At 54.9% G+C, this 27,841-nt stretch overlaps 1 protein-coding gene and 1 long non-coding RNA gene across 3 annotated transcripts; one reads left to right on the top strand and one right to left on the bottom strand.

Moving 5' to 3' along the window:
• On the bottom strand, window positions 1-18,188 carry Gprc5c (G protein-coupled receptor class C group 5 member C). Of its 2 annotated transcripts, none has more exons than XM_026382531.2 (5): window positions 17,117-18,188; window positions 8,234-9,322; window positions 5,793-5,887; window positions 3,720-3,872; window positions 1-2,192 (listed from the first exon to the last, which is right to left on the bottom strand). In XM_026382531.2, the coding sequence occupies exons 1-5, from the start codon at window positions 17,301-17,303 to the stop codon at window positions 2,160-2,162; spliced, it is 1,557 nt and encodes a 518-aa protein (XP_026238316.2). In that variant the 5' UTR covers window positions 17,304-18,188; the 3' UTR covers window positions 1-2,159. The 2 variants fall into 2 exon arrangements, with proteins under 2 accessions (XP_026238316.2, XP_026238317.2); XM_026382532.2 differs by lacking the exon at window positions 17,117-18,188 and adding an exon at window positions 16,741-16,823.
• On the top strand, window positions 16,966-24,404 carry LOC113178048 (uncharacterized). Its single transcript, XR_003300171.2, has 3 exons — window positions 16,966-17,056; window positions 19,016-19,162; window positions 24,052-24,404. It is a non-coding gene; the product is annotated as an uncharacterized LOC113178048 (long non-coding RNA).
• Window positions 24,405-27,841: the final 3,437 nt, after the last annotated feature.

Raw genomic sequence — 27,841 nt, 5'->3', positions numbered from 1 at the left:
CAGAAACCCCTCCCAATGGAGGATAGTCGTTTAATCCTGAGTGTCATGAAGTCCTCTGCTTCCAGCGACAGGATCCGGCAGTGGCAGCGTGAGACTCACCAGGGGGTGCCTAGGACAATGAACCTGCACCAGGTCTCATCTTGGTTTTCTCCCACTGGATGAGGCACCTTGGCCACTCGGAGAAGGCGCCTCCTGCCTCCTGAAACACATGCGTCTTCTGGACGCTGCCCAGGACTAGAGGAAGCAGTCCAGAAGCTGGACTGGCCCGCATCTTTCAGGAGCCCATCCCTCCTGAGCTTCCTCAAGCTGAGGAGTCCGGCTACAGACACACCTGTGTCCACTGCAGGCTGCAGCACCCTGGTCACCCGGCCCAGCCCGAGACTCCTGAGATTGTCACCAAGAACAGTAGTCAACAAGTGCCTTCCCTCACTGAAGGGACCTTGGGGACCGCTAACTCAGATCAAGGGCAGTCTGAGGTGCAAGGAGACCCCGTCCCGTCCTTGGAGGGAAACATTATTCTTGCAAGTGCAAGGGAAGTGGGGATCACACCTGGGGACACAGCCGTACACAGTGGGAACTGTCCACCCAGTTCAGCTCTGGAACAAATGCTCCAGTGATAAAGGCACAGGCTGCTGGGGACAGGGGGGTGGCACTGGGGAATCTGTGGGGCCGACCACAAGGTGCCTCTCAGAAAAGTCCTTGCCTTCCACCTCGCACAGAGGTGATGCTGGGCTAAGGACTGAGCTCCTGGGCACACTCAGGGGGGACCCCTTGGATGGGCCAGCTCTGTCGGGTACCAAGGGCAGACCAAGATGGCGCGGAGGTCTCAGCTGGCTCATCCCTTTCCTCGGGACCAGCAACCTGCAGGTTCTGAGAATGGCCCCTCTTGCCTGGGTGACTGTCAGAACCCTCTGTAGCATGTCCAAGAACAAGGACACTCGAGGTCCCTCCAGTGTTGAAAGCAATGCCGGCCACCCAAGCTGAGGTGGAGACTCAGCCCCCTGCCCATCACAATCTTCAGTCCAAGACCCCTTATCTAAGGGGTCTCCCCACGTCCCACCAGCTTGTCACAGGAGAGGCCTGGATCCCAACTTGCCTGATCCAGGACCTTCAATGGGGTCCCTGAGAATGCAGCCTGGACCCAGCCTGTTTCTCCTAAGGGGACTTCCAGGCCCTGGCCACCAATGCCCAGGTAGTCACAGCAGGCCCCCCGCACCTCAGAACCTGCGCGGCCCAGGTCATTCAGGAGCATCGACACCTTCCCCTATCCCAGGAGCCACCTTCCAAACAACTGAGAAGCCAAAGGCTGACGAGGGGAGACAAGGTCACAGAGCATTCTGGCATGTAAACAAGGCCAAGTCCCAAATGCCACTGTGGCCTGACAGCTCTCCAAATTCTCCGTGGGGTCTCCATGAGGTAGCACTGAATGATGAAGAGCTTTCCGGTTGGAACCGGTGTGGTAGTCCCTGTCCCGAATGGCAAGGACAGTTGGGATCAGAGGACAGGTAGGGCTGGCCCTGGCCTGGTGGTGGGACCCACTTCATGGAAGCTGGGGAAGGCTTAGTCAGGGTCATGGCGCAGAGGGCTCAAATCCAGGATCCACCGGCCATGAACAGAAGCACCACCTGTCCAGGCCAAGCACTGGCCTCAGCTCATGGCCTTCCACAGTCCAGGTGGTAGCAAAAGGCCCTGGGGAGGAGGACAGGGGACAGCTTCTGCCATGATTTGGCTCCAGAGGCTCACAGAGAAGACTCCCCTCGGTGCCGAGTGGGACAAGATGACGCCGGACACCAAGATGGCCAGCCAGGAAGGTCCAGTGTCAAGACAGAGGCAGCGGAGGCTGCCGTTCCCCGGCAGAAGAGGGCTGTCTGCAGAACCACACCCGGAGACACATAGGCCGTGACTTGGAAGGAGGGTGGGATCAAGAGGGGAGATGAGAGTCCACAACCAGCTCCTTCCAATTGCAGTCACTCGGGGACCAGGAGGCTGGCTGGGCAGAAGCAGGAAGACCCCTGAACCCCAGGCCTTCCCAGGGCCCCCACTCAGTCCACTGCTTCAGGTTGGTGGCCTCTGGTCCCTCCCAGCTCCAAGGACAAGGGCGAGAGAGGTACAGAGGAATGAGGACATCAGGTGGCCGTGCAGTCCAGGGAAGAGGGCGTCTACCGTCTCGTTTTATTTTGCGGGGACTGAGCCTAAAGTAACCAGAAAGAACAAGAGTCAAAGGGGAAGGACCCGCCGGCTCGGGCCCAACCACTCACTTTTATTTATTTATTTTCAAAGTGCTTCAGTCCCCAGGGGCCGGGGCCATGTGAACATGGAAGGAGAAGTTTGGGAGAAGTTTATTTATCTTTCAGCAACCTCCCTCCCTCCCTCTTTCAACAAAACATGTTCTTCCTACAACCAGGGTCAGAAAATAGCTTCTGACTAGCTGGAGAGACATTCCCAGGCCCGGGAGGGGCCGGCTCGCAGCCCCTGGAGAAGCCTAGAACCAGAGTCCCAGGGCCAGGACACTGTTGTCCCCCCCACGTGGCTGAGAGGACAGCCTACAGGCCAGCCACCAGGGCTCCCTGGCTGTCAGTGTCGAGAAAACCTGGCCAGTCTTGGCCTGGCCACCAGGAGGCCACTCTGCTCACCTACAAGAGGGGTTGGGACAGCTACCCACAAAGCCCTGCCTGACTCTGACAGGGCACCGCGCTGGGATTTCGACTCCGGAAAGAGAATACTAGTCCTGTCCCCCTCCCGGGTAGTCACGGGGATTACACTCCTGCAGGGGACAGGCTTGGGCTGACTATAAAGGACAGTAAACAGACATTCTCACACCCTTCCCACCTCGGTAAACCCATGAGGGAGTCAAGTCCTGGCCAATCCATCCACCCACTGCAGGGTGAACTGGACTCTCTTCCCACCAGGAGCCGAGACTGGCTAACCTCCCCCACACAGCCGCCTGCTGGTGGCCTGCCTTCCTTGTTCTGTCCCCAAGCACAACCAATGGACGGGGGGTCCCAGAGGAGAGCTGCAGGGTCAGACGAGCCCAGATGTGGGGCCACATCCACAGCTCAGTGGGGCAGGGGTTGGTTCTGGCGGCCCTCGGGGCGGACAGGGATCACTTCCCTGGTGAGGTGTCCCCCACTAACTTCAGGACACGCCTGCCGTGGTGCACAGAGTGAGCAGCTGTGGAGGAGAAGGGTCACCCACTGCCCATGGAGGAGGGGAGAGAGGGACACTGGAAGCTGAGAGCCCACCAGAAACCACGAGCCCAGCGCGTGCGTTAACAAAGCAGAGGCATGTTTATTAGGCACCCTTGATCCTCACAGAGGAGCAAGACCCAGGCCCGACGTGCCTGCCTGGAGACTTCTTGAGGCTGCAGGAATCTCCAGAGAATGTAGGCGCGGACCGGCCACCACCCCAAGAAGAACACTATTTGGCTGGAGCAGGACGGCCGGAGGTGGCCCTGGCACGAAACCAGGCTGGCTCCTGGACTCCACGAACACTGAGGAGTGGGTGGGGGCACCCAGGACACCCCCGGAACATTGGCAGACGGGGGCCTCACGGCTCTGGGCACCAGCTGCTTTGAGCCAGTGTGGGAGGAGGAGTCACACAGCATGGGGGTCCTGGGGGTCCCTCGCCCAGGCCAGGTCCTGAGGGCCCTCCCCAAATCTGCCCGCTTCCTCCTGGCCGTGGCTGCCGCCTCAGTCCCACACGTAGGGGTTTCTAAAGACCTGAGAGTTCTTGCCGTCCTTCGGTGGCGTGGCCGCCTGGTGGCTCTGGGCTGCCGCGTACAGGTCTTCAGCCCGCAGGGTCGAGTTGGCACTGCCCATCACCTGGCTGTTGGCAGTGGCCCGTGGGAGGATGACGTCATAAGCGCCTTCGGACTGGAAGGAAGAACAGGCGGTGTCACAGTCAGGGGGACGGGGCCAGGCTCCGCCAGGGCGGAGGTACAAACACTCTGCTTCCTGCAGGGCCCTGAGTGCCAGCTCCTCCTTCTCGTCCCCTCTGCCCCACTCCAGCCAGGTCCCAGTGGCACCTGGGGCTGACAACTGTGGAAAGACCTGGCTGACCTCGAGCCCCTAACTCTTCTGCCTCTAGGGATGCGACTGAGGGCTTCGCTCACCTGAGGCTGTCCAGGGCTAAGGGGGAAGCTCAGGTCCCTGGAGGATGACCTATGACCTGCCTCCGGGCTCCCCTCCTCCAAGAACCTTACCTGAGCCCCCCCAAATGTCACAATACCTGGACACCCTTCTCTTGGGCACTAAGTCATCTGGACGGACCAGTCTGATTTAGAGACAAAATCCCTGAAAGCCCTGGAGCTTGGCTGCCTTGTGGGGGCAGGGTCCTGAGGCAGGCGGCTCCTACCTGGAGGGCAGATGAACTCCTGCCCCCACCTGCCTTATCCCTAAGGAGAAGACCAGTCTTCAACGTCTGTAGCTCCAGGGCCCCAAACCAGCCTGCAGGAGTCAGAACCAGGTGTTCCCCCCACCTGTGTGCCATCTCCACCTCCGGAACATCTGGATAAATGGTCTCTAGACCTGGGTGTGCACTGAATCAGCAGGACTCTTTGTGAAGCCATCCACCCCCTCGGAGCTGAGCCCCAGCTGGAGGTGGGAAATGTTTAACTACTGGGGCGGGGAGAGGGAGCCCAGAACTGCCTGGGGGAGTTTTTCCCTTCCAGGTGGAAACCAAGCTACCCAGGTGATGTCAACAACCCCGGGGGACACCAAGAGGTGCTAATCCACATTTTCTGCAGGTTCCCGGGATGTTAACTCTGGTGGTCTGTGAACCATGTTTTGAGAACCAGGCAGAAAAATTATTCCTGTTAGGGCTAGGGTTGTGACTCAGCGGCAGAGCACTTGCCTAGCATGTGTGAGGCACTGGGCTTGATCTTCAGCACCATGTAAAGATAAATAAAGTAAAGGTATTGAGTCCATCTACAACTACTAAAAAAATTAAAAAAAAAAAAAAAATATATATATATATATATAAATATCCCTGCTAGTCCAGATCATCAATGAAACACACTGGGAAGGACAGAAGGGTGGCCATGATATGGCAGTCCCTAAGGGCCTGGGCCTACTCTCCCTGGCTTGGCCACAGGTTCAGGCTTGGGGAGAGGGACAGAGCTGGAGTCGGAAGTTCCAGACACATGGCCAGCCCCTGCCTCTGGCTTACGGCAGGAGGTGGGAGGTGGGGGGGGACAGAAGTGAACCCCGCTGACCTCCTGGCTTCCTGTTCTCAGAGTCCTGCCAAGGCAGGTCGCTGACCTCTCCCCGCAGCCACTGCCAGCCAGGAGGAGAACATATATGGAGTGGGAATCTAACCCACCGGCTTCCTGTCCCCTCCCGGCTTGGCTAATGGACCATCTGGCTCCCAGAGCCCAGGGGAGGTGGGAGGAGACGGGGAACTGGAGGCCCTCTCTGGACAGCTGCGGGTGAGAACTAGATACCCGGAGAGACCTGCTACACTCAGTCCCCTGTCACTTTGGGGAGTACCTGGCTGAGACCTTTGTCCCTCCCCGAGCTCTTTAGGGTAAAGCGGGGAGCTTTACCAAGTGGTTCTGCATTTTAATAGCAGCTAGGCCCAGGCTGTGTGTGATGCCCAGTGACACAGGGCAGGTCACTGCAGTGTGGCCAGAGGCAGTGACCACATCACCTCCAGGAGATCGGTAAGAACTAGGGCTCTGGGTTCCCTGGGGACATTCCCAGATGAGAAGCCTGCCTTGGCCCTCCTCCCACCACAGGGCCCTCTCTCCCCACCTGCCCAGCTGGGCTCTGCGCGGTTCCTGGGACCCCACTCACCGGGCCTTTGTGCATCAGAGCCATCTCGGTGGGCTGGTACACACTGGTCAGCAGCTGCCCGTTATAGCCACTGTAAGGTGACACTGGTCTCTTAGCTGTAAGGAAAGACAGGTGCAGATTGAGGATCCCTGATTCTCAGTGTTTCCCCCTCCCACAACCCAAGCAGCCCTCTCCAGAGTGTGGGGGAGCCACACAGTGGATGGGCCGGGCCCTTCCAAGCCCGCACCCCTTTGTACAGAAAGATGCATAGAAGACCACCATGCTGTTGAGCTCCCTGTGGTACAAGACCCCCCACCCCCATCCAGCAGCTCAGAAAAACGCCCAGTCAGCATCCTTCACATCCCTATCCGCCCCAGGGCCAGAGGCCAAGAGGGGCACATGGGCCTTAGGCTGCCTTCCAAGATGGCCAGCCTCCAGCTCCAGCCTCTACTGCTGCGGGCCAGCTGCCAGGAGCTAGCATAAATACTGCTGAGACCCCTCAGCCCACAAATCTTCACATCGTCACAGGGCAGGGCTGGCTACAGATGCCCCCACCCACCCACTGGGACCCGGCTGGGGAGACTGCTTGCTCATCCCATCCAGGGCCCCTTGGCAAGTCTCCAGAACTATCTGCAGCTCCAGGAATTCTCCTGGGTGCCTTGGGGTGTTGTTTTCCTGATCTGTCCACCCTGCAGGCACCTCGAGGTATTGGAGGAGACCCACTGACCAACCCAAGGGGCCCAAGTGCAGGGTAGCCTGGCCTGTCTCCTGCAGGGCCAGGGACAACCTATGAGGCTTCTAAGTGCCGGGCTCACGTTATTGATTTTTCCATTTAGGAAAAAAAAAAAAAAAAAAAAAAGGAAATATAAACTCACAGCCCAGAAGTGTTTGCCGCGAGAGGACAAAGGCTGAGAGCTCTGCGTAAGCGCCCAGGGACAGCGGGCTGCAAGTTCCTGAACCTGCCCACAGTCCCCCCTCTCCTGCTGACTCCACCAAGTGCCCCCTGCACACTCAGCCCACTCCTGTGTGCCAGGAGCCACCCCAGGGTAAGGCCAGCGGTCAGCCCCAGTGGGAGGCAGATCAAAGATCGAGTGCCCAGCAGGACAAGGGTCACTGCTTTCCCCAAAGCAAGGATTTTGAGTATCTCACAGTTTGAAAGAAACAGATTTCTGTGATTCTGGATCTTCCACAGCCTCTGACTCTGTCCTGCAGAGGCCCCAGAACTGGCACAGGGTGACCAGAGGCGGTTAAAACCTGAAGTTCCTGCCCTGGTATGCACACCTGTAATCCCAGAGGCTTGGGAGGCTGAGGCAGGAGGGTCATGAGTTCAAAGCCAGCCTCAGCAAAAGTGAGGTGCTAAGCAACTCCATGAGACCCTGTCTGAATAAAATACAAAATAGGGCTGGGGTAAGCACCCCTGGGTTAAATCCCCAGTACCAAAAAAAAAAAAAACCACAAAAAAAAAAAAAAAGAAAAAAAAAAGCAAACCACCAAACCTGAAGTCCCCAAGCATCTTAATCAGCACAATCAGCTTAGGTCAGGGTAGGGCTTCAAGCCTGCACCTCCAGTGTTCTCTCATGTGTGGAAGCCAGACAGGAAACAGGAAGAGAAAGAAGGGAAGTGGGTCTCACAGAAAGGGACCAGGGGGGAAAGGGGAATCCTGGGGAGTGATATTGGCCAAAGTATATTGTTATCCTGTATCCACGTAAGAATATGTAACACACAAATCCCACCCTCCTGTGCAACTATGATGCACCAATAAAAACAATGGGAAAATAAATATGCTGCTGAGGTCACTGCCTGGCACCATAGCGCTTTTTTTGAAGTGGGGAGGCTGGGATGGAACCAGGGTCCGCTGCGTGCTAGGCAAGCTTCTGCCACTGAGCCACATCCCGAACCCCAGGCCCCACGAGAGCTTTTATTTAAAAAAAGAAAAAAAGTTGAAAACGACTTTCTTTAAAAGTAAACTAAGATGGTGATGGATACATGCACAGCAGAAAACAACCTCTAAAAGGGTGTTAATAGTGAAATAATGCGATCCACAATCGCTCGTGTTTCTAGGAGCGTTTCCCGAGTGTCAGGCACAGTCGTTGTTGATTCAGTCCTCACAAGGGCCCTGGATCACTGTCACTACCCCGTTGTGCACAGGAGGACACCCAGGCACAGGGACGTGCCCGTCAACAGCGCTCAGTTCTGGGCAGGGAACAGGAAGGGGTCGGGAGGATGGGGGGATTTTGTTTCTCTGTAATGTTTGAAATTTTACAAGAATATATTCATGAACTACGTGAATTATTAAGAAAAGCCTTAAAAATGGAATTGGTGTATGTGTGTGCGCGTGCGTGCATGTGTGTGCATGTCTGTGGTGCTGGGGATCAAATCCAGGGCGCTGTGAGTGGGAACCAGGAAGCATCACGGTAAAGGACATGGGGTAAGGAAGGGGCCGGAGGGTGTCAGGGACCCACCTGAGATGGGCTCGTCCATGGAAAACGCCTTGTTCTCCACAAACATGCTCTGGCCCGCCTGTTCCTTCAAGATGGTCTCGTAGCCCACGCCCCGGGTGGGGTACATGTCCCCCTGGTAGCTCTGCTCCGGACTGGCCTTGGTCACCTGGGAGACCTCAGGGATGACATATAAGAGGATGAAGGCCCAGGCGTTGGCGGCGAGCGCGATGGCCAGCGTGGGGTCGTCCCAGGTGGGGCTGTGGTGCTGCTGGTTGCCGTAGGTATACATGACGATCCACACCACCCAGATGGCGATGGAGGTGGCCGTGGTGAGCAGCACAAAGACCCCGTGCTTCCGCCAGCGCTGAAAGCGGCCGCACAGGGCGGGCCAGGCGCCCACGAAGGCCCCCAGCAGAAGCAGCATCACATAGATGAGCGCCATGACAAAGTCCATGTTGGCGATGGCACAGGGGGAGGCGGAGGCCGCGGCCCAGCCGGCGCTGCCATTGCCCACAGGGCCGCCCTCGCCAGCCCCCCGCACCAGGGTGATGATCAGCCACTCGGTGTTGATGATGACCTCCACCAGGGTCAGGAGCAGAGCCACGGCGAAGATCACCCAGCCGCGGGGCCCGTGGTTCTTGCGGGCCAGGAAGTTGAGGGCAAAGACGTGGGCCAGCAGGCAGGAGAAGCAGATGGCAAACAGGACCCCGAAGAGGAACCTCCGGGAGGCACAGGTGGAGAAGTCGGGCTTCACCACGCAGGCGAACACCAGGAAGAAGAGGCCCAGCGTGCCCAGCAGGAAGAACACCTGGGTCCCCAGCAGGCTCCGCTTCTTGGTGTCCTGCACAAAGGGCAGGCTGGCCACGAGGATGATGGTGAGCACGAACGTGGTGACAATGCCCGCCCCAGCCACGGCCTCCAGGACAATGCCCCAAGCTCCAGAGCGGTCACACAGGTTGTAGTAGAGGGGGTTGAGGTCTGGGCTACAGCCAGGCGGGGCATGGTTCTGGGCCTGGGCCCCTGGGAACAGGAAGAGAGGCAGTCCCAGGCAAATCAGCAAGGCTTTGCGAGTGGCCATCCTGGCTCCCAGGCCAGGCACCAGCTGGGTCCCTGGAGAGAGAGGAAGAAGGGTGTGAGTCCTCCAAGGCCAGCCTCCAGCATGCACAGTGCTGACCATGGCAGACAGCACTTGTTGATGATACGACTATCCACCTGGGCTCCAGAATCTTCTTAACACAGAACTCACGAAGCCTATCAACTGACCAGAGATGAAGCCCATCTGTCATCCCTCTGCTTCACCATGGAAAAAAGAAGGAATGTCACTGAATTTTCACTTCCCGCCCTTTCAACCATAAGGTGGATTCAAATATTCCCTGAGCTCACAGAGCTAAGGCTAGGGGGTCAAAGGGCTTCTGAGCAACTCAAAACCAAGCGCAGGACCCATTCAGTTCTTCCTCTTTGCCCTGGGACTTCTAGGGTTCAGAAGGTCAAGAGACTATGCCCCTAAATCCTGTCCCTGTGAGGCCCAGAGCATGCTGGTCAGTCAGCCACACATTCCTTCATTCAATCATCCTTCATCCTGCAAGCACTGAACAGGCACCTGTAGCAGGCATAACCTGAAGTCCCTAAAAAACAGACAAGCTGAAAACTTGAGTTCCCCATCCCTCCCACTTCCTCCCTTCTTTGCCCTCGGTTTTCCATTTTTACTGCCAACTTTCCTCTTTAGAATCCAGAGTTCTCTATCTAGCTCAGAAGCTGAAGTCAAGGATAAAATAAACTAACTTCCCCCCCAAGGGCTTCAAGACTTAATGCAAAAATCCTCCTATGAGGCATTAACATTTTAAAAGAAGAACCAGGCAAGAGCAAGACAAAACCCCAAAGACTCTTTGGTGGAAGACTTTTAAGATACGAGCTAGATGGGGAGAAAGGTATCTTCTGTTCACACCAGCAAGATAACTCATCATACCATATACTCACTGTGGCTCTGCCCAATGCTATACATCTGCCTCACAGAGGAAAAGGAAACTCTGCCTCTCTACCAATTAGATTCTCCCTGTGTGAAGTGGAGGTAAAGGATATTATAACTGGTTGTAATTCCAGTGACTAGGGAGGCTGAGGCAGAAGGATTGCAACTTTGAGGACAGCCTCAGCAACTCAGATCCTATTTCAAAATGAAAAATAAAAAGGGCTCTGGATATGGCTCAGCGGGAGAGCATCCCTGGGTTCAATCCCCAGCACCTCCCTCCAGAAAAAAGGATATTGCAGGTTAAGAGAAATTAAAGACCTAACCTGAGAAGCTGGGTATGAAGCTCAATGGTAGAGCACTTTCCTATCAAATGTGAGGTCCTGGATTCCTTCCCAGCACTGCAAATAAATAAATAAAGCCCGAATTTGTGTTTTACAATTAAAAACTGTAAGTTGACTTGGAGACCTAACACACAAAATTTAATATTTATTTATTTTTTTTTAGTTCTCGGCAAACACGTCTTTGTTGGTATGTGGTGCTGAGGATCGAACCCGGGCCGCACGCATGTCAGGCGAGCACGCTACCGCTTGAGCCACATCCCCAGCCCGCACACAAAATTTAAATGCTCTCAAATTTAAGTTATAACATTCAAAATTACAAGAAATACAGGTCCTTCACATTTATGTCACCCTGCATGTTCAAATAACTAGTTGTAGCCAAGAACTGTGGTGCACGCCTATAATTCCAGTAGCTCAGGAGACTGAGGCAGGAGGATTGCAAATTCAAGGCCAGCTTCGGCAACTTGGTGAGACCCTGGTTCAAAATAAAAATACAAAAAGGGCTGGCATGTAGCTCGGTGGTGTGCAGGCTGCTCGGCCAGGCCCCGTGGGCTCTGCCGAGCCCCGCCTGCTGCTTTCCTGCTGGGCGCCTCCCTGCTGGGCTGTCAGTGCACACCATTTGCAACCCGGCTGGGCACAAAAACACAAAGCCAGTCAAACTGAAACAAAGTTTTATTTTGTGAGAGGCCCTGTGCGTCCCCTAACAAGCCGGTCCACACACGTATGTGTCTACCTGAGCCGGGGGCTCCACTTCCCCCGCAACACCCTCCTACCATCCTTCCCCAACCAATGGGAACTCTCCCGGAGTCCAGTAACTTCAGTTCCCAAACGGGCCTAGGTGAACAGCAGGAGTCCATTTACCATATGAATGTAATACTTTTGCAGTGGCTCCTAGCAGTGGTGGAGCACCCTTGGGTTCAATCCCCAGTACCAAAAACAAACTAGTTGTAGCCCTGACTCCTACTTTTCCAGACAGTAACCAAGCTTTCCTGGGCTGACAGCGACCACTAGTGGTTGGCAGGGGAACCACCATTTAACTCCCTATCTTCCCCACCACCTTCCTCACAGCGGTGGTGGGTGTGGCTTTGTCCCCTTAACCTCTTTTCTAGTTTTTCTTTCTCTATTTACTGGGGATTGAACCCAGAGGTGTTTTACCAGTAAGTTGTATCTCCAGCCATTTTTGGTTTTTATTTTTAGATTGGGCCTTGCTAAGTTGCTTAGGGCCTTGCTAAATTGCTGAGACTGGCTTTGAACTTGCGATTCTCCTGCCTTAGCCTCCCAAGCTATTGGGATTACAGGCCTTTCCGTGAGTGTGTGTATATGTGTGTATATGTGTGTGTGTGTGTGTGAGAGAGAGAGAGAGAGAGAGAGAGACACTAGGGACTGAACCCAGGGGCATCCTTTTTTATTCTTTATTCTGAGACTGTGTCTTGCTAAGTTACTGAGGCTGGCCTTGAACTTGCAATCCTCTGCCTCATCCTCAGTCTCTGAGATTACAGGTATGCACCACGACACCGTGGCTACTTAACAAGCAAAAGTCCCAAATCTCAATCAATAGAAATTCTCTCCATAATTGATAAATGAAAAGACACTTCAGGAGAAATAAAATTTGAAAAATTAAGTGAAAAATGACATAAAAACAGTGATCAATTTTTAAATTTTCACCGCCCTTGAAAATATTCAAGGTATTTTAAGTCATCTGGGTCCCCACCACAGGGTCAATTCTCCCAGCCTTTCTGGGACCACCATCCATTCTGATGTACATTTACTATTGTTTTTCTAAATAACCTCTATTGTAACAGCTTGTTTCTCTCCATTTTGATGCAAAAAGCTTGGTTCCCAGGCACTTCAGGTGGTGCTAGGGATTAAGCCCAGGGCTTAGCACAAATTGGGCAAGTTTTGAGCACTGACTCTCAAGCCCAGGATGCAAGCTTTTGTAGGGGGACTCCGTGTGTAGTCATAAATCAATAAAGCACCAACTCTATTCACAACTGCTGGGAAGAGAAAGGGGGTCCAAGGGAACTGATGGGTAAGGGGTAATATGGAGCAACTCCGGGAAACACTTGAGAGATAACAACATGGTGTGGGAAGTTAAATGTTCAGCTCCATCTTGGGCGACTTTTGGCCCGCAGAACCAGCTAGAAACTGGGATGAGGATGGAAATGTGAAACTGAACACTGAGAATGGCTGGGATATCTTGGGGCACCGGCATCTTCTAGAGCTTCTCATCCTACCTCCCTGGGGTAGGTCCCAGTTTAGAAGAGACAATTAGTCCAAATCAGCAAACACTGACTGCATATTTAGGGGGCCCTGTTGCTCTAAGAGCTGTGGAAAATACAAAGGGGATCGAACACAGTCCTTCAATGGACGGTACATAGAAAATCTAATAGGAGAAATAAGCTAGGTATACAAAAAAAAAAAAACAAAAAAAAAACAAAGGCTCCAGGAGGAATATGCCATGGGATTCTCCAGAGATTTTACCTGTAGGAGAGAGGTGTCGCAGAGCAGAGAGGAGAGGGCCTGAGGAGCCTGAGCAGAGGACAGAGACCTATCAAGATGCATTCTATCGGGCTGGGAGATGTGGCTCAGTGGTAGAGTGCTTGCCTGACACGTGTGAGGCCCTGGGTTGGAGCTCCAGTGCCTCAAAAAAAGGACAATATTATTGGGGGGCTGGGAGTATACGGAGGTACAGTCTTTGCCTTGGGTTCAATCCCCAGCACCAAAAAAAAAAAAAAAAAAAAAAAAAAGCATTTTATTTGGCATAAAACAAAAATGCACCAAGAATGTTACTACGACTAAATAAATAAGCAAAAGCAAAATGAACCTCATTCCAGACACTGCCACAGGCAGGGATGGAAGGAGACTAAGCCTTGAAGAATGTGAGGTAAGGGCTGAGCAAGCACAGGGGGCAAGGAGACAGGCAAGACAACAAGTCAAAGCCCTGAGATCAACCCAAGTTCAGACCAAGAGGGAGAAGGTCAAGTGCACCAAGCATGTTAGCTTTTCTTCTTTTCTTCTTGTGGTGCTGGGGATGGAACCCAGGGCCGCCTGCCTGCTAGGAGAGCGAGCGCTCTGCCAACTGAGCTACATCCAGCCTCTGTTCTCCAAGTATATAAAGTGCACTCGGAAAGGGAGGCTCATGAGAAAAGTCCTTGGGAAGGAGTATGAGCTTTATTCTAAGAGGAAATGGGAAATCACTGAAGGCTGCTTTTTGCATGATGGGGGCATCATCAGGGATGGGGTTATGAGCAGTGGCCCACACCAATAATCTGGAGACTGAGGCAGGAGGGTCGCAAGTTCAAGGCCAGTCTGAGGGCAACTCAGCAAGACTCTTATCTCAAAATAAAAAAATAAAAGGGCTGGGGGTATATCTCAGTGGTAGAGCAGCCCTGTGCTCAGTCCTCAGTATTGAGAGAGAGAGAGAGAGAAAGAAAGAGAGAGAGAGAGAGAGAGAGAGAGAGAGAGAGAGTAAAAAAAGCATAAGGAAATCAATTTCCTAGGGACAAATTCACTCCAGTTTTAAGATCAAAACCAAAGGTAAAACCATAATGGCCAGATCTCAGAGACACTTATCAAAACACAATCTAAGGACTAGTAGGGTGTAGGGGGAAATAATGCTAAACTAAAAAAAAAAAAAAGTACTATCCACTCACATCTGATAACAGCCACATCATTACAAAAAACCTTGCCAGGGCTGGGGAGTAGCTCCGCGGCAGAGTGCTTGCCTAGCATGTGTGTGGCCCTGGGTTCCATGCCCAGTGCCACGAAAGAAAAAAGAAATATGTCTATACCCTGCTGGCCCCTAGCACCCCTTGGGCACTTGGGCCAGGGTCAAGGAGGCTTTACAGATCCCTCCTCCCCATTTCCTCCTGACTTTGCTATTGGCCAAACAGCTTCCTAGAGCTTACCCTTCAAATCTCACTCTGCCACCAAACCCCCCAGGAATCTACTCACCCCACCCTCAACGGGTACCTTGATGCCATCCAGCTGCCCTGAAACTGACCAGCCTCAGATGAAGCAATCCATTCCCATCCTAAAATGTCTTAATCCTCTGCTTCCCCCCAAAATTGAAGGGCAGGTGGGGAGACAGAAATATACTGACTCAGGTGGAAAAAAAATTGGGCCAGCTGAGCCTGGCTCTGGTCCCCTGCTTAGGACAGAAACCCTTGGAAGCCAGCAGAAGAGTTCAAGAGAATAAAGCTCAAGAGGCGCACGGACAACCAAGAGTGCAGATTCAGCCATCTAGTTGACGTCCCCTGGGGATGGTGGCTAAGGGTGAGACCAGATGGACCCAGCTCTGCTCTTGGGCTCTTCCTCAGGATCCTGTACTCACACTGAACCTCCTGAGCCTTGAACATTAAAATCATGGACACCTCTCTCCCTTCCCAGGCTCTAAGTCTGGGGCTAGTGAACAAGACAGTGTTCCTTGAAACTTCTATGCTGGGGCTTGGACAGAGCAGGCATTGCAAAATCATCCCCTGAATGGACACAACGTCCATTTCTCGTCACCCAGTCCCGCCTCCTTCATTTTGGGGTCACATCTCCTGCATAAAGATTTTTAAGAGATACCAAGAGAGGAATGGGAGAGGGAGCAAGCTCCTCGTACCCTAGGAGCCTCCCACTCCCCACAGCTGAAGTCCAGCCTCAGATGTTTTTCTGGACAAAAGGGCCCTTTTGCTTCCCCTCTCCAGAACCAGTCACACAAATATTTTTAATCACCTCTGAAATCTGCCTTTCCCTGGCTCAGCCACCCAGCCCCCAGCTCTGGTCTGAGTCAGTCTAGTCCAGCTCCAGAACCACTGCCCTTCTCACTCCAGGGGGAGCAGAGAGGCCTCCAGGGTTGGAGGGCGGAGGCCCAGCCAGCCCTGACTGGTTTTACCCAGCAACAGGTGAGGCAGCCAGCCCCCCTCACCCCTCCACCATCCACACCCAAACTGGAGGACTCCTCAGGGTGAAGAATACCATCGTGGAAAGAAAGCCCCAAGAATCTGGGGAAGCAGTCCTGGTCTGTCTCCCAGGCTCAAGGGTGCAGAGTGATATCAACCTGAGGCCAGTGGTTGCCTCCAAGGGTGCCAAGAACATTGAGAGCCCCTCCCGGAGGGGGCTGCTCAGCCAGGGAGAGCACAGAGCACCCTTCTTCCTCCCTGAGGTGGCTGCCTCCACTCAGCAGACTGAAAAGATGGGTGGACTCTGCCAGTTTCCTCTCACCTCCCATTCATCTCCTCCTCCTTTCTCTCTCAGTCGCCGGCTGGGTCCTAGGGTGTTAGCCCTCAATCCAGAGGGCTCTGACACTTAGCCCATCCAATAAGGAGTCTGGGAGATGCCTGTGCCAGGAAGGAGCCACCTCAATCCGGTCCCCACCCCACCCTATACCAAGAATTGGCGTTTGGGTCAAACTGCCTGGGGCATTCAGAGACTCAGAAGTCTTCACCAAGGGTCTGCTCAGGAATGTCCCTCTGGAATGCGCCCCACCCCCCATCAGCACTCCCTGTCCCAGCCACACTTGAAGGCACATGGTTGGTGATGGTGGTGGTGTGGGAGGTGGGGATCCAGGCCACAAAACCCTGTTTGTACACATTCTGGAGCTTTAGGATCAAGAGCGGGAGCTTTAAGTGATGAGGTCTTCCCGGGTGTAAAACTACGGTGTGTGTGTGGGGGGGGGGGGGTAGTGAAAAGGACACAGGAAAAGCCAGGAGGGTGGGGGTGGGGTCTTCAAGCCACGCTGCCAGGAATCCAGCGGTGTGATAGTCTAAAATTCCAAACTTTCCCGCAGACAGATCCGGAGCCTTCCCCTTCCCACTCCAGCCCCCGCTACTAAGGTCTACACTCGCGCTTCCTCGGACGTCTTAACAGAAAGGGCAAGGAGGCCAGTCACTTTTCGTCAAAGTTCCCCTGTCCACAGAAACCTGCCCCTTCCCGTCCACAGCATCGGGCAGCGGAGAGGAATCTGTGCCTCCTGGAGGCAGGCGGGTCGAGGGACACTCCCGCCGCGGACTCCTTTCTCTTGCTGTCCACCCGGAGCCGCAGCTCCTGGCTTCCTCCGCCCCCAGTCCCCAGCTGGCTTGGGTTTGGAAACTTTCCGGGACCCAACGGAGTTGGCGCGGCGTCCCCCCCCCTCCCGGGTGTCCACCCCAGCGCCTCTGCCCTGGCCCACTCCCTGCCAGCTCTACCCGGCTCTTCCGGGCGGCGGAGGGGAGGGCGGAGCGGGAAGGCAGCAGCCTTACCTGGGACGCGCCGCCAGCCCGACTCCGGCGCGGCGTCTGGGGCCAACTCCAGCTCCAGGCAGAGCGCGGGCGGGGGTGGGAGGGACTCCGCGCAGGGCGCAGCGCCAGCCTTAACCCTGGCTGGGGTGGCGGGGCCCCGGCGGGGGCGCGGGGCGCAGGACCTGCCTTCCCGGGACCCAGGCAGAGCTGGGCGCGCTAGGTCGTTGGCTGTCGCGCCGGGTGCCCGGCTCCTTCCTCTCGGCGAGGGTGGGCCGGCCGGTATCACCGTGACATCACCTCCATTCACGGCGTTTATCCGGCGCCCGCGGCGCTCCAGGTAGGTGCAATCCGTTTACCCAGTAACAAAGCCCGCCCTGCCCTCCCCCCGCCGACTCACCTCCAGCCTCGGCCGAGACGCACTTTCCGGCCGGTGAGCGAGATCCGAGTTTCTGGCCAAGCTGGCGTGTGGGTTGTTGCTGTTTACTGCCACGCCCCCGCACGCGAGCACGCGCACATTCACGCGCACTCACTTTCTGGATTCGGCTCTTTCTCTGGAAAGCGGTTTGGGGTGCAGCCCAGCACATCCCGCGGGCGGGCTCTCCCTCGCGGCATCTCCCAGCTCGCGTACGCACCCACTGGCGCCGGGGCTGCCTTGGCGCGTCTCTCAGTGGCGGACACCCAGCCTTTGTCACCTTCGTCGTGGCTTTCCTTCGAGACACGCCAGACGCAGTTCGCTGCCCCGGGCTGGAGCGAGGCGCACACTGAGACACAAAGTCCGTCTTTGTCACGCCTTCTGCGCCCCCTCCCCTCCAGAGCTTGCACACGTGGACACTTCACACACCCAGCGTCCACCTCTTTAACGCGCGCTCCTTCCCTGATACCCCAGTCACCAAGATCACGTGGGAATGCCGCCACGCACGCCCCTAATCCCGTGGGCCGAGCCCCAACCACTGCAGACCGTGGGCAAACGTCGCACTGGGTTGACTATCCAGCGCTCGGGTTTCCCGAGACCGCTCCAGACCCGGCTCAACTCGGAGCGCGCGCCCCCCTCCCCGCGTCCCCGTTCCGCGTGCCGACTTGTCCTAATTAGTCTTTACGGTTTTGTTCCCCGAGGTACAGTGTTTAACCGGGCCCCGACTCCGAGTCCAGCCCCTCCCGCGGCCGGGGGACCTTTCCACGATTTCGGGTTCCCCTGAGCCCCACACCCCCGCTCCCTGCCAGGGTGGATCTGCGGGTGACTGCCCCGACCCCTCCGGCCCCAGGAATCTGCTGAAAGGGAACCGCAGAATAGGGGAAGCGAATCCCGGCTGAGACGAGAGCCCAGTAAACAAGAGATTTTCCGGCCTCCTCCTCCAGGGGCCGCGGGCCCCGCGGGAGGTGGGCTGCGCTGCCCCTGGAGGCCGGGAGCGGGCCTGCTGGGCTTGCGCCGGAGGCCCTGAGAGGCCAAGGCGCACCGAGAAAGAGGAGGTTGTTGAGCCTGGCCCGGCCCCTGGGGACGCGGGGGAGGGCTGGGCGACGGGTCTCGGGGTGCCCATTCTCGTGACGCCTAGTTGCCTGGGGGATCGCCAGCAGCTCGCGGTCGGAGCCAACCGGTGGCGGGGCGGACTGCTGGGCATGTTTGTTCAACCCCGAGCGCCCGCGAGGGGGAGGGGAGGCCGCTGGTCACGGGTGAGGGGGTGGCCAGGTGGGGTCGGGCGCGGAGGGGGAGGGGTACCTCCCCGGCTGTTTGTTTGCGTGCGTAGGTCTATGACAACCGGGAGTCTAAACTCTATCAATCACCCAGAGCTGCCCGAGCGATAAACCTCAGGCTGTTCCTCCCTTTGCACACCGAGCTTTCTGACTAGGAGGGAATGTTTGCTTAGCCGGGTAGCAGCGGTAGGGCCCTGGCTTTCTAGAACACTATATCCCTTCCTGTGCCCTATGCTGGCAGGCTTATCTGAAGAACGCTGCTAAGACCAAATTGTTTCAGTGTTGCTGCTCCAGAGCTCTCCAATCCCTACGTTCACCTCCCACCCCAGAGTCAGGGGCCAAGGCTTGAATAGGGTTAGCAGCTCCATGCCCACACTGAAAAGTCCCCATCTACCTGAGTGAGAGAAGCTAAGTTGTCCTGGCTTCTAACTACATTTGCTTAACCAGGCCACTACCTGGCAGCTCACTGGGCAGGGTCATCATGTAGGAGAAATAGCCTGAAACTACAAGACCTGTTGGCCCTAAGGAGTGGAAGACAATTTAAGTTATGGCCCTGATACTATGTCGATTTGCTTGCCTTCTTCAAGAGCCTCTCCTCCCCACCTAGGTTCTCCAGACATCAGCTCTAGTCCCCTGCAGCCCTGCCTCAGGCAGGTGAAGGACTGGACTGTCTGTTGCCTGATCGTGGATCACCACCCGGGAGTCCTTTGCAAAGGGGCCCCACTCTCAAGGGCTGAGCCCTGGGGAAATGTAGGTCAGTTTCGCTGAGAACTGTTTGCTCTTCCCTCCTCACCCCAGCTCCCTTCTGGAATAGGATCTGTCTTCAAAGGACAAAGCAAGTCCCTCAGCGCAGATGGCCTGGGCCCCTGGGTGTCCAGGATTTCTGTTGCACTCCACTTCAGTCCCTGGACCTGGGTAGGGAGAATGGAGTTGGGAGCTGCCGCCCCCACGCCACCCTGAGCCTCACCCTAGCTGGCAGGGCTGTACCCACGCAGCCTACCATTCTAGAAAGGGAGGTTCTCGGGAGGTACTGTGCTTTTTCAGACTTCAATCACAGGGTCATCTGTGTCCCCTGGTGCCCCTCAACCTTAGTTAATACAACCCAGCAGGCATGGAACCCATTGTGAACTCCCATTGTCACCAGAAAGTAAGCCTTTGAGACATGGTCCTGGCAGGTGCTGCACACCCACTGTTCCCAGCCTTCCTGGATTGAGGCAGAGCACCCCAGTGCCTCCCATCTGCCCTCTCCCAAGCATCTGATTTTTACTGGAAGGTAGAATGTCACCACCTTTACTCGCTGGAAAGCCCCTTCTTTTAGCTGCCTGGGTTCCCTCAATCCTGGAGTCTGAGGTGCTCATCTCTCTGGACCCCACCTTTCTCTACTGCAAAATGGTGGTGATAACCATCCCCAAAATGCAGTGGGTCTAGAATGTTCCTCCCACTAGGCTGGCACTTACAGATGGTCAGTGTCCAGCCTCTCTTATCTGTGACTGCTTAACCTCTCTGAACCTTAGGCCTTTTAGCTAAAGACATCTGGCAGTTTTGAACCCAAACTCCTGCAGAATCTGCTTTTCTGACACTTTCAACTCCACATCACCATCAGGGGAGCCGTGCTTGATCACTCTTTGGGACGCATGCCCTAAGCCCTCACCTGTGCTGGTGTTTCTACCTGAGATGTCCTGTCCCTCCCACCTCCTGTCTCTGTCTGAGCAAAAATTTTTGCAAATCTGCCTGGCTCAGAATGAGGCTGTTCTCAGTTTTTCCAAGAGGACCCACTGTGAGCTGCCCGCTTACCCCCAGTCCATTAAGCATTTGCTTATCGTTTCTCCTGGTGTGTCATGAGTAACCTTTTGAACCTTTCTCAAGAGCAGGGACTCTTCTTACTATCGGTCCCCAGCATCTGGCACACAGCCTGGAGCATGGTAGATATTTTCAGCAAATGCCTATGGAATAGCCATTATTCTGCTGCCAAGTGCTCTACCTCTGAGCTGTACTTGCAAGGAATAGCCACTAGTCTGTAGGAGACCACTGCTGACCTTCCCTCTCATACAGCACCCTTGCAAATGGTGCCACAACTTTCCCGTGACAGGCAAGCATCTTGTCTGCTGGAGAATCCCACCTCCCCTGGGCCAGCCAGCAAGCCCCACACCAGAGCCCAAGGTAGGGCCCCTGGCAACCCAGTTTTAGCATGGAGGAGCCCAGCCAGGGAGTGCTGGAGGTCTCTAAGTCCCTCAGAGGAACTTGCCCAGTGCTTTATCCCCACTCCCTGTCCTGGGTCACGGTTTCAGCTTGCAGAATCTCTTGGGCTGGGGGAGCATTTCTTCCTCCATGGAGGGGCAGGCCAACCTCCTCTTTTTAGCGGGTGGAGGGTCCTCAGTGCAGTGAGAACAGTGCCCCCCTGAACTAAGAGTGGGTCCAGGCTCCCTGATAGGTAGGGGCCTTGTTCCTGAGCTGAGTGGCCAGCTGGTTAATAGTTTGTATTTCACCTGGTCTTGCTGGGGGGGGGGGGGCTCTGCATTAACTGGTTACAGCCCCTGCTGCGTGTTTTGTTGGGCCTGGTCTTTTTCTTGGTCTCACAGGACTTCCTGTTTGGAGCAGCAGAGGCTGTGTGGGTTTTGTTATAGAGAGGACTGCGATATCATGATGGCCCTTTAAGAAGCAGGAAGCCAGATGAGTTAAACACTCATTCACCTCAACTGGCTACCCGTGGGTGACCCCTCTGGAAATGTACCCGGAAGCAGGCTTTGGATAGAGCTTGCTAGAATGCCACCTGACTGGGAGCCCTTCTACAAACCTGCGTCCACAGCTCAGTGGCCGCTGACCAACTCCCTGGGAGCAGAGAACTGGATTTTCTGAGTTGCCCAGATTTGGCCAGCCTCCATCAACAGTTTCAGTGAATCCTAAGAGCTAGATCTTAAAGCAAGGGTCCAGGCATGCAGGCCACTCAACCCGCCACCCTGTCCAAAAACAAAAAGGAAATGTGTAACCATGCAGCATTGAGCTTCCCCGCCTTCAGGAGTCGGCCCGCCATCTGAGAGCATTTCAAGGGTGAGCATGCCTTCCGTCTCACCCCAATAGCTGCATTAGCCCCCAAAGTGATGATCCTGCTTACATTGTCCCCTCCAGTCACCCTGTGAGCCCTCATCTAATGTGGGACATTCCCTGATTTTACTCCAGGGCTCTATAACACCTTAATTGGCTCCTGGTGCCTTTAAAGTCCAGACCCCCTTGCCCAGCATTCAAGGCCTCTGCAGCCTGTATCCAACAGGGGCTCCTTCCTCTCTCCCACAGGAAATGGTCACTCTGGCCTGAGCCTGCCTCCTGACTGCCTTCCCGTGACTTGCTCCCATTGTCCCTACACTCAATCCAAGATGCCCTCCTCTTAGAGACCATGTCCTAGAGCCCTGGGCTGTCCTGCAAGCAAGTGCTGGTGACCTCAGAGTTCTCCTTCCCCCAGAACTCTGCCCCCCCCATTTGCTAATCTTACCTTTTTTTGCATTGTTAATTATCTTATACAGAGATACCTTGCCTCCCTAATGCTGGGAGGCCCTGTAGGAATGGATTCTAGATTCTGCCCCTCTCCTTCCCAGCACAATGCTTTCTGTATTCAAAAAAAAAAAAAAAAAAGGCATTAAATATTGGTGATTGTATTGATTGACCAAAAGAGAGGCTGCTGTTAGCCTTCTGTAAGTGGGAGGGGAGAGAGGACGACACAGGGTCAGCAAGAATCCAGTGTCCAGAACCCCAGGCCAAGAAGTTCAGAGATCTGGCTTGTCTGATGATATGTGATACCCCCATGTAGTGCTGTACAATTTCAAATCGTTTTTTACATAATTTGATGCTTCCGACCATATAAGCATCCAAAAGGGTAGGTTCGAATCCATAAGGCAGATGTCATTATCTCTGTTTTATAGACTTAAAAACTGAGGTTCTCAGAGGCCAAGACCCGCTGTGGATTTGGACTTGGTCTTCACTGTCTGTGCCCTGACTTGCTTTCCTGGCCTCTTGAATAGCCCTTAGAATGTCCCACCTGTGAATGGACAGGTATTTATGCACCTGTCCCGCCCCAGCCGAGGCACAGGCTTGGAGGAAGGGTGAAAGTTCCCTTCATCTTCCTGTTTCCCTTCCTGTCCTCCTGGTTGTGGGACCTCACTTCCCATTGCAGAGGACCTTCTCAGGCCTGAGGAGATGCAGGGAGCTCTGGGGTGGCCAGCCGTGGGCAGCTACCCTTCCTCTTCCAGAAACCCCTTCACCTTCAGAAGCCAGCCTCCATCCAGGGCCCTGCCTTCTTGGCCTGTGGCCTCTGATGGTCTCATCCACCCTGCACACTCTGCGCATGTGGCCATTTGGCCCTTCACCAGCCTCCCCAGCCACCACCAACATAGCGTACTCAACAAACCCTTTAAAACTCACTGCCCCACCCCTTGCCTGGAATTTGAGGCTGCCCCAACCTCTAATCCAGCCCAGACCCCTAGCAGTGTTGGGAGAGTCATGGGACCACAGAGGACCCAGAGATGGGTTCCTCCAGGAGGGCAGGGCAGGGCAGGGCCCACCAGCTGGCTTCTGGGCCCTGTCCAGTCCCAGCTGTTCCTGGCACTGTTTGAGGCTTGACTGCCTCCCTCACCGGAAGGCCAGTTGCGGTGCAGCCTGGGCTGCCGGGAACTGGTGCGCTATTCTGGGAGTGTGATGGGGCGCAGAGGCCTGGCAGCGGCTGGAACTTCAGCCCCTTTGGTTTCCAGACTGCGCTCCTCCCCTCTGATGATAAGGCAGCCTTCAGTCATTATGCAAAGTTCAGAACCACTGATGGCACGTTGGAGGGTCTTAATGGCCCTTGTGGTCGTGCTAAAGTGGGACCTGGGCAGAAGCGGCCTGCGCTCAGCCTCCGGAGGCAGCAGCCCTCACTCTCGCTGTCACTCACGCAGCCCAGGGTGCTTTTCCTTCAGCTCGTCCCCACGCCCCTCCTGCTTCAGCTCGTCCCCACGCCCCTCCTGCCGCATTAGCCCAGGCACGGGATCTGGCTCCCTCCCTCCCAGTCAAATCCAGGGGCAGATTTCCTCTGTGGCCTTTTTTCTTTCTCTTTTTAAATTGAAACTGGATATTTCTGCAACGTAAGCAATGCAAGTACGAACACTGAGTTTGGTTGACAAAAGATTAACCCAACTTAGAGCAAAATTAAGCCCTTACGATTGACCTGGTTTGGGTAGGAGCCTGGAGATTTATGATCCTGGTGTGGAACTAGAAGCCAGGACGGGAAGAGAGTCTGCCCTACCCAGGGTCACTCGCTGGTGGACAGGAAACAGATATCTGGACCTGTTCTGATGGTGGAATCCAGCTCCCTAGGCAAGGAGCCTGTGAGCCTGCCTGACCTCCACGCCCCACAGGTGCCTAGAGATGCAGGCAGGCCTTGGGAATCCATGAGGCCAGGTTAGAAAGAACTGTGGGAGTCCACCAGGAGGAGCAGGCAAACCACAGCACAGGATGCCCTGGAAGGATTCTGGCCAGGCAGTCCAGGCTGACCACCTCTTAGATAACAGTGGACTTGAGGATAAGCAGAGGCAGGGCCAAGGTGGGGCAGCGAGGAGGGTCCACAGCTGAAGTGCTCCAGGGGTGAGCGCCGTACCTCTTTCTTCTATTCCTCCCCAGGAGCGGATCTTCGTTCCACATGGTGGAAGGGATGATTAAGGAACAGCAAGTTGCTGTGAGACATCTCCTCTGTTCTCTTGCCTTCTTATTCCCCAGCCCCCAATATTTTCCAGCCCTGTGTGAAGTCATCCCTGTCAAGTTCAAGGTTTGCCTCCTTCACAGTCCCCTGGGAGCGCATGAAGACTACAGGCTTCTGAACCTGTTCCATAAGAATCTCCAAGTGTTGGGAGTTCATAACCCACTTGAATCAAACTGTGAAATATGATATATTAAGAACTGTGTAATGTTTTGAACTACCAACAATAAAAAAAAAAAAAAGAATCTCCAAGTGCAACAGACTATTAGGTCTCATAGAGTTTGAGCCACTGAAGTAGGAGTCCCTTTGGGATTCAAGCAGTGCTTCCCCTGGGGTTGGTGTGTGAGCAGTGCCGTGGGCTCTGGTTGGGTGGTAGGAGGGCGATCGCATTAAAAGCACGTCCTCTAGAAAAAGAGAAGAGAGAGACAAGTCTTGGGAGCAAGTGAGAGCCTGGAGTGGTTAGCAAAGGGGCCTGCAGTGAGAAGCTCTGGCCAGGCTCACAGTGGAAGGCCCTAGGAAGGGGTCAGAACTCGGGGAGAAAATTCGAGCCAGCCCCAAAGGTGAACCCTTTGATGTTCATAACAATTTTTTAAAAAAATTTTTTATCTATTTATTTAGTTTTTTGGTACTGGGGGTAGAACCCAGGGCATCAGGCATGCTCCCCAGCGCTTTTTTATTTTATTCTGCGGTAACGTCTTGCCAAGTTGCCTAGGCTGGCCTTGAATTTGGATCATCCTGCCTCAGCCTCAGAGTCACTGGATTTACCAGCATGCACCCCTTCACCCGCCAGGTCATGAACATTTTTCTGAAGCCCCTTTGATCCTCTTCCTGGGTATCAAAGGCATGCATCATTGAATTAAGTCATTTTCTACCTGACTGCCAGCCTCCTCTTTCTAGAAATGGTAAAGTCACAGAGAAAAAGCAAGATGTGAAGGGATCCCAGGGCCTTGGATGCTGCTATGGGGCTTTATAGGTCCTGGAGACGACCTAGGGACAGCCACACCCAGTGGCCTTCCTTGTCTTCTCTGAAGGGTTCCACCTGCCAGGAGTGTGGGAGTACTTGAGTGCACCTGGAGGATTTGCATCCTGTTTTCATGGGGGATGTTGCTCACTCAAAGGTAAATCTCACTTGCCATTATCTTGCTTCTGCTCTTTTTTCCCCCAGAAATCTGGCCTCATTCACTGGACCCTGGACTGTTTCCTGCTATCAAGTTCGGGGCAGGAACCACAGGTAGAAGAGAAGGGAGAGTGGGCACTTATTCTAGGGGAGCCTGTGACTCTTCTGCGTGTCCAAGGTCATTTTGATCACTGGAACTGAAGCAGCCGGCACAGTAGAGATTTACTCCCAACAGCCCTTGCGCCTAATACCGTATTGCATTTCAAAACAGCTGTCTTGCTCTCCCAGCCACTTCCTAACTAGGGCTGCAAACGGCCCAGCTTGGCTCCCTCCCTGTCCTGGGACCTGCTCTGGCAATGAAATGTGATCCAGAAAAGCCCCTCTTGCATGGGCCCCGCCCACCGCCTGCTCCCGACCACCTTCCTGACAGCTCCCCAGTGGGGCAGAGGGGCTCTCGGCCCAGAATCAGGCCCAGAGCTACAAACGGACCCCACTGGCTGCCCTCCCCACCCCGACATGATGTGCACAGCCAGCTGTTGACAAGCACACCACCGGCAGGGGTGCTCCAAGTTCTAGACTCACAGAGCCTCAGACGCCCCTGGCGGATCTGCTTCTGGGTTCCAGTTCTGTCCTGGGAGTCAGGGGACCCCGGTTTGGGATTCGGCTTGATGGCCCAGGGTAGCCCTGGAGGAGTCCTCTCGGCTTCTTGAGCTGCTTTCTCACCCGTATGATAACAAGAGCTAACATGGTTACGGGATAGGACTGTTAGAAGTTAACATTAACTCCTTGGCCCCAACAGTCTCATGAGGTGGATGCAATCGCTCTACCTACTCGTAAAGGGAAACTGGCCGGGTGTGGTGGCATATACCTGTCATCCCAGTTATGGGGAGGCTGAGGCAGTAGGATGGCAAGTTTGAGGCCAGCCTGGGCAACTTAGTGAGAAATTGTCTCAAAATGAAAAGGGCTGGGGATGTGGCTCAGGGGACAGTGCTCCCGGCTCCAGTCCCCGGTACCAAGAGTAAATGAGGACACTGAGGGAAACAAGCAGCGTGTTCACGGTCAGTTGGTAGGAACTGAGGGTCACCCCAGGATCTGACCACTATGTATGCTGCTTCTGGTGGGATAAGAAGACTATATGCGCTGTCTCCGTGAAACTGGGCGGTGTGAACAGAAACACTCGTGATGGCGGTGTCTGTGGCCAGGGATTGGAGGGGCTTGAGTGGAGGGTCAGGCCCAGGGCATCTCATTTAGTTGCAGTCAAGATGTTGGCTGGGGCTTCCATGGTCACCCAAAGGCTCACCTAAGGTCAGGGGATCTGTGTCCAGGGTGGCTCACTCCCGTGAGGCCGGGTGTTGGCTGGGAGCTGCAGGTCCTCCCCACAGAGCTCTCCACAGGCTGTTTGTGTGGGGTTGGTGGGTTGGTGGGTTGGTGGGTTGGTGGGTTGGTTGGTACTGGGGGTTGAGCCCAGGGGCGCCTAACCACCGAGCCACATCCCCCGCTCTTTTTAAAACATATTTTACTTAGAGACAGGGTCTTGCTGAGTGGCTTAGGACCTCACTAAGTTGCCGAGGCTGGCCTTGAGCTCACGATCCTCCTGCCTCAGCCTGAGTTGCTGGGATGACGGGCATAAACCACCGTGCTCAGCTGTTTATGAGCTTTTCCTCCATCCCGTGATTCAAGGGGCCAAGCAAGTACTGAAGCCGAGCTATGGAAGGCAGGGCTGGTCAACTGCCACTTCCACAGTATCCTGTTGGTTACCCAGGGGAGTGAATGACAGAAGAAGGGACCCCTGGGGCCACTTGGAGGCTGAGTGTCACACACAGTAACACAGAGCAGTCAGTAGGGTGGCCAGGAAGCTCAGTTCAAGGAGTAGTTGTACCGAGCTATTGAGTCGGCCAGGGCTGGGGGCTTCATCCAGCAGGGGTTTCTCCTCTCACGGTCCTGGAGGCTAGAATCTAAAACCAAGGTGTCTGCAGGTCGTGTGCCCTCTGAAGGCTCAGGGAGGAACCCTTCCTTGCTCTCCCAGCTTCGTGTGGTTGTGGTGATCTTTGGCGTTCTTTGGTTAGCAGGGCATTGCCCCGTCTCAGCTTCTGCGGTACACGACCTCTCCTGGTGTCAAGCAGTATGTTCAAGGTCACTTGGTAGGAACTGCTCACATGGCTTTCTTTAAAGGACACCAGGCCTATTGGGTTTAGGACCCACCCTGAGCCTGTAGAACTGCATCTTGATGTGATTACATCTGCAAAGATCCTATTTCCAAATAAGGGCACCTTCACAGGTCCCTGGGGTCAGGACTGATGCGTACCTCCTGGGGTGCCCAGTCGGCCTCCAGCATGTGCAGTGGGAGGTGGGAGGTCCTGCCTGGGTAGGAGTTGCTGTCTCCCTCATTGCAGTGGTGATGGTAGAAGCAGTGATCATGGGAGCTGGAGAAAGAATGCTGGTTGGAGCCCAGCACAGTGGCCACGCCTGGAATTCCAGAGACTCAGGAGGCTGAGGCAGGAGGATCTCAAATTTGAGGCCAGCCTGGGCAACTTATTGAGACCATGTCTCAAAACCAAATTTCAAAAGAAGGGGTGAGATCCAGTTCAAAGGTGGCA

Source organism: Urocitellus parryii, chromosome 7 (assembly GCF_045843805.1).
Source record: "Urocitellus parryii isolate mUroPar1 chromosome 7, mUroPar1.hap1, whole genome shotgun sequence".
In the NCBI taxonomy this organism is placed as follows: domain Eukaryota; kingdom Metazoa; phylum Chordata; class Mammalia; order Rodentia; family Sciuridae; genus Urocitellus; species Urocitellus parryii.
Note: the sequence above shows the minus strand (reverse complement) of the source record. Positions and strands in the feature narration are given on the sequence as shown.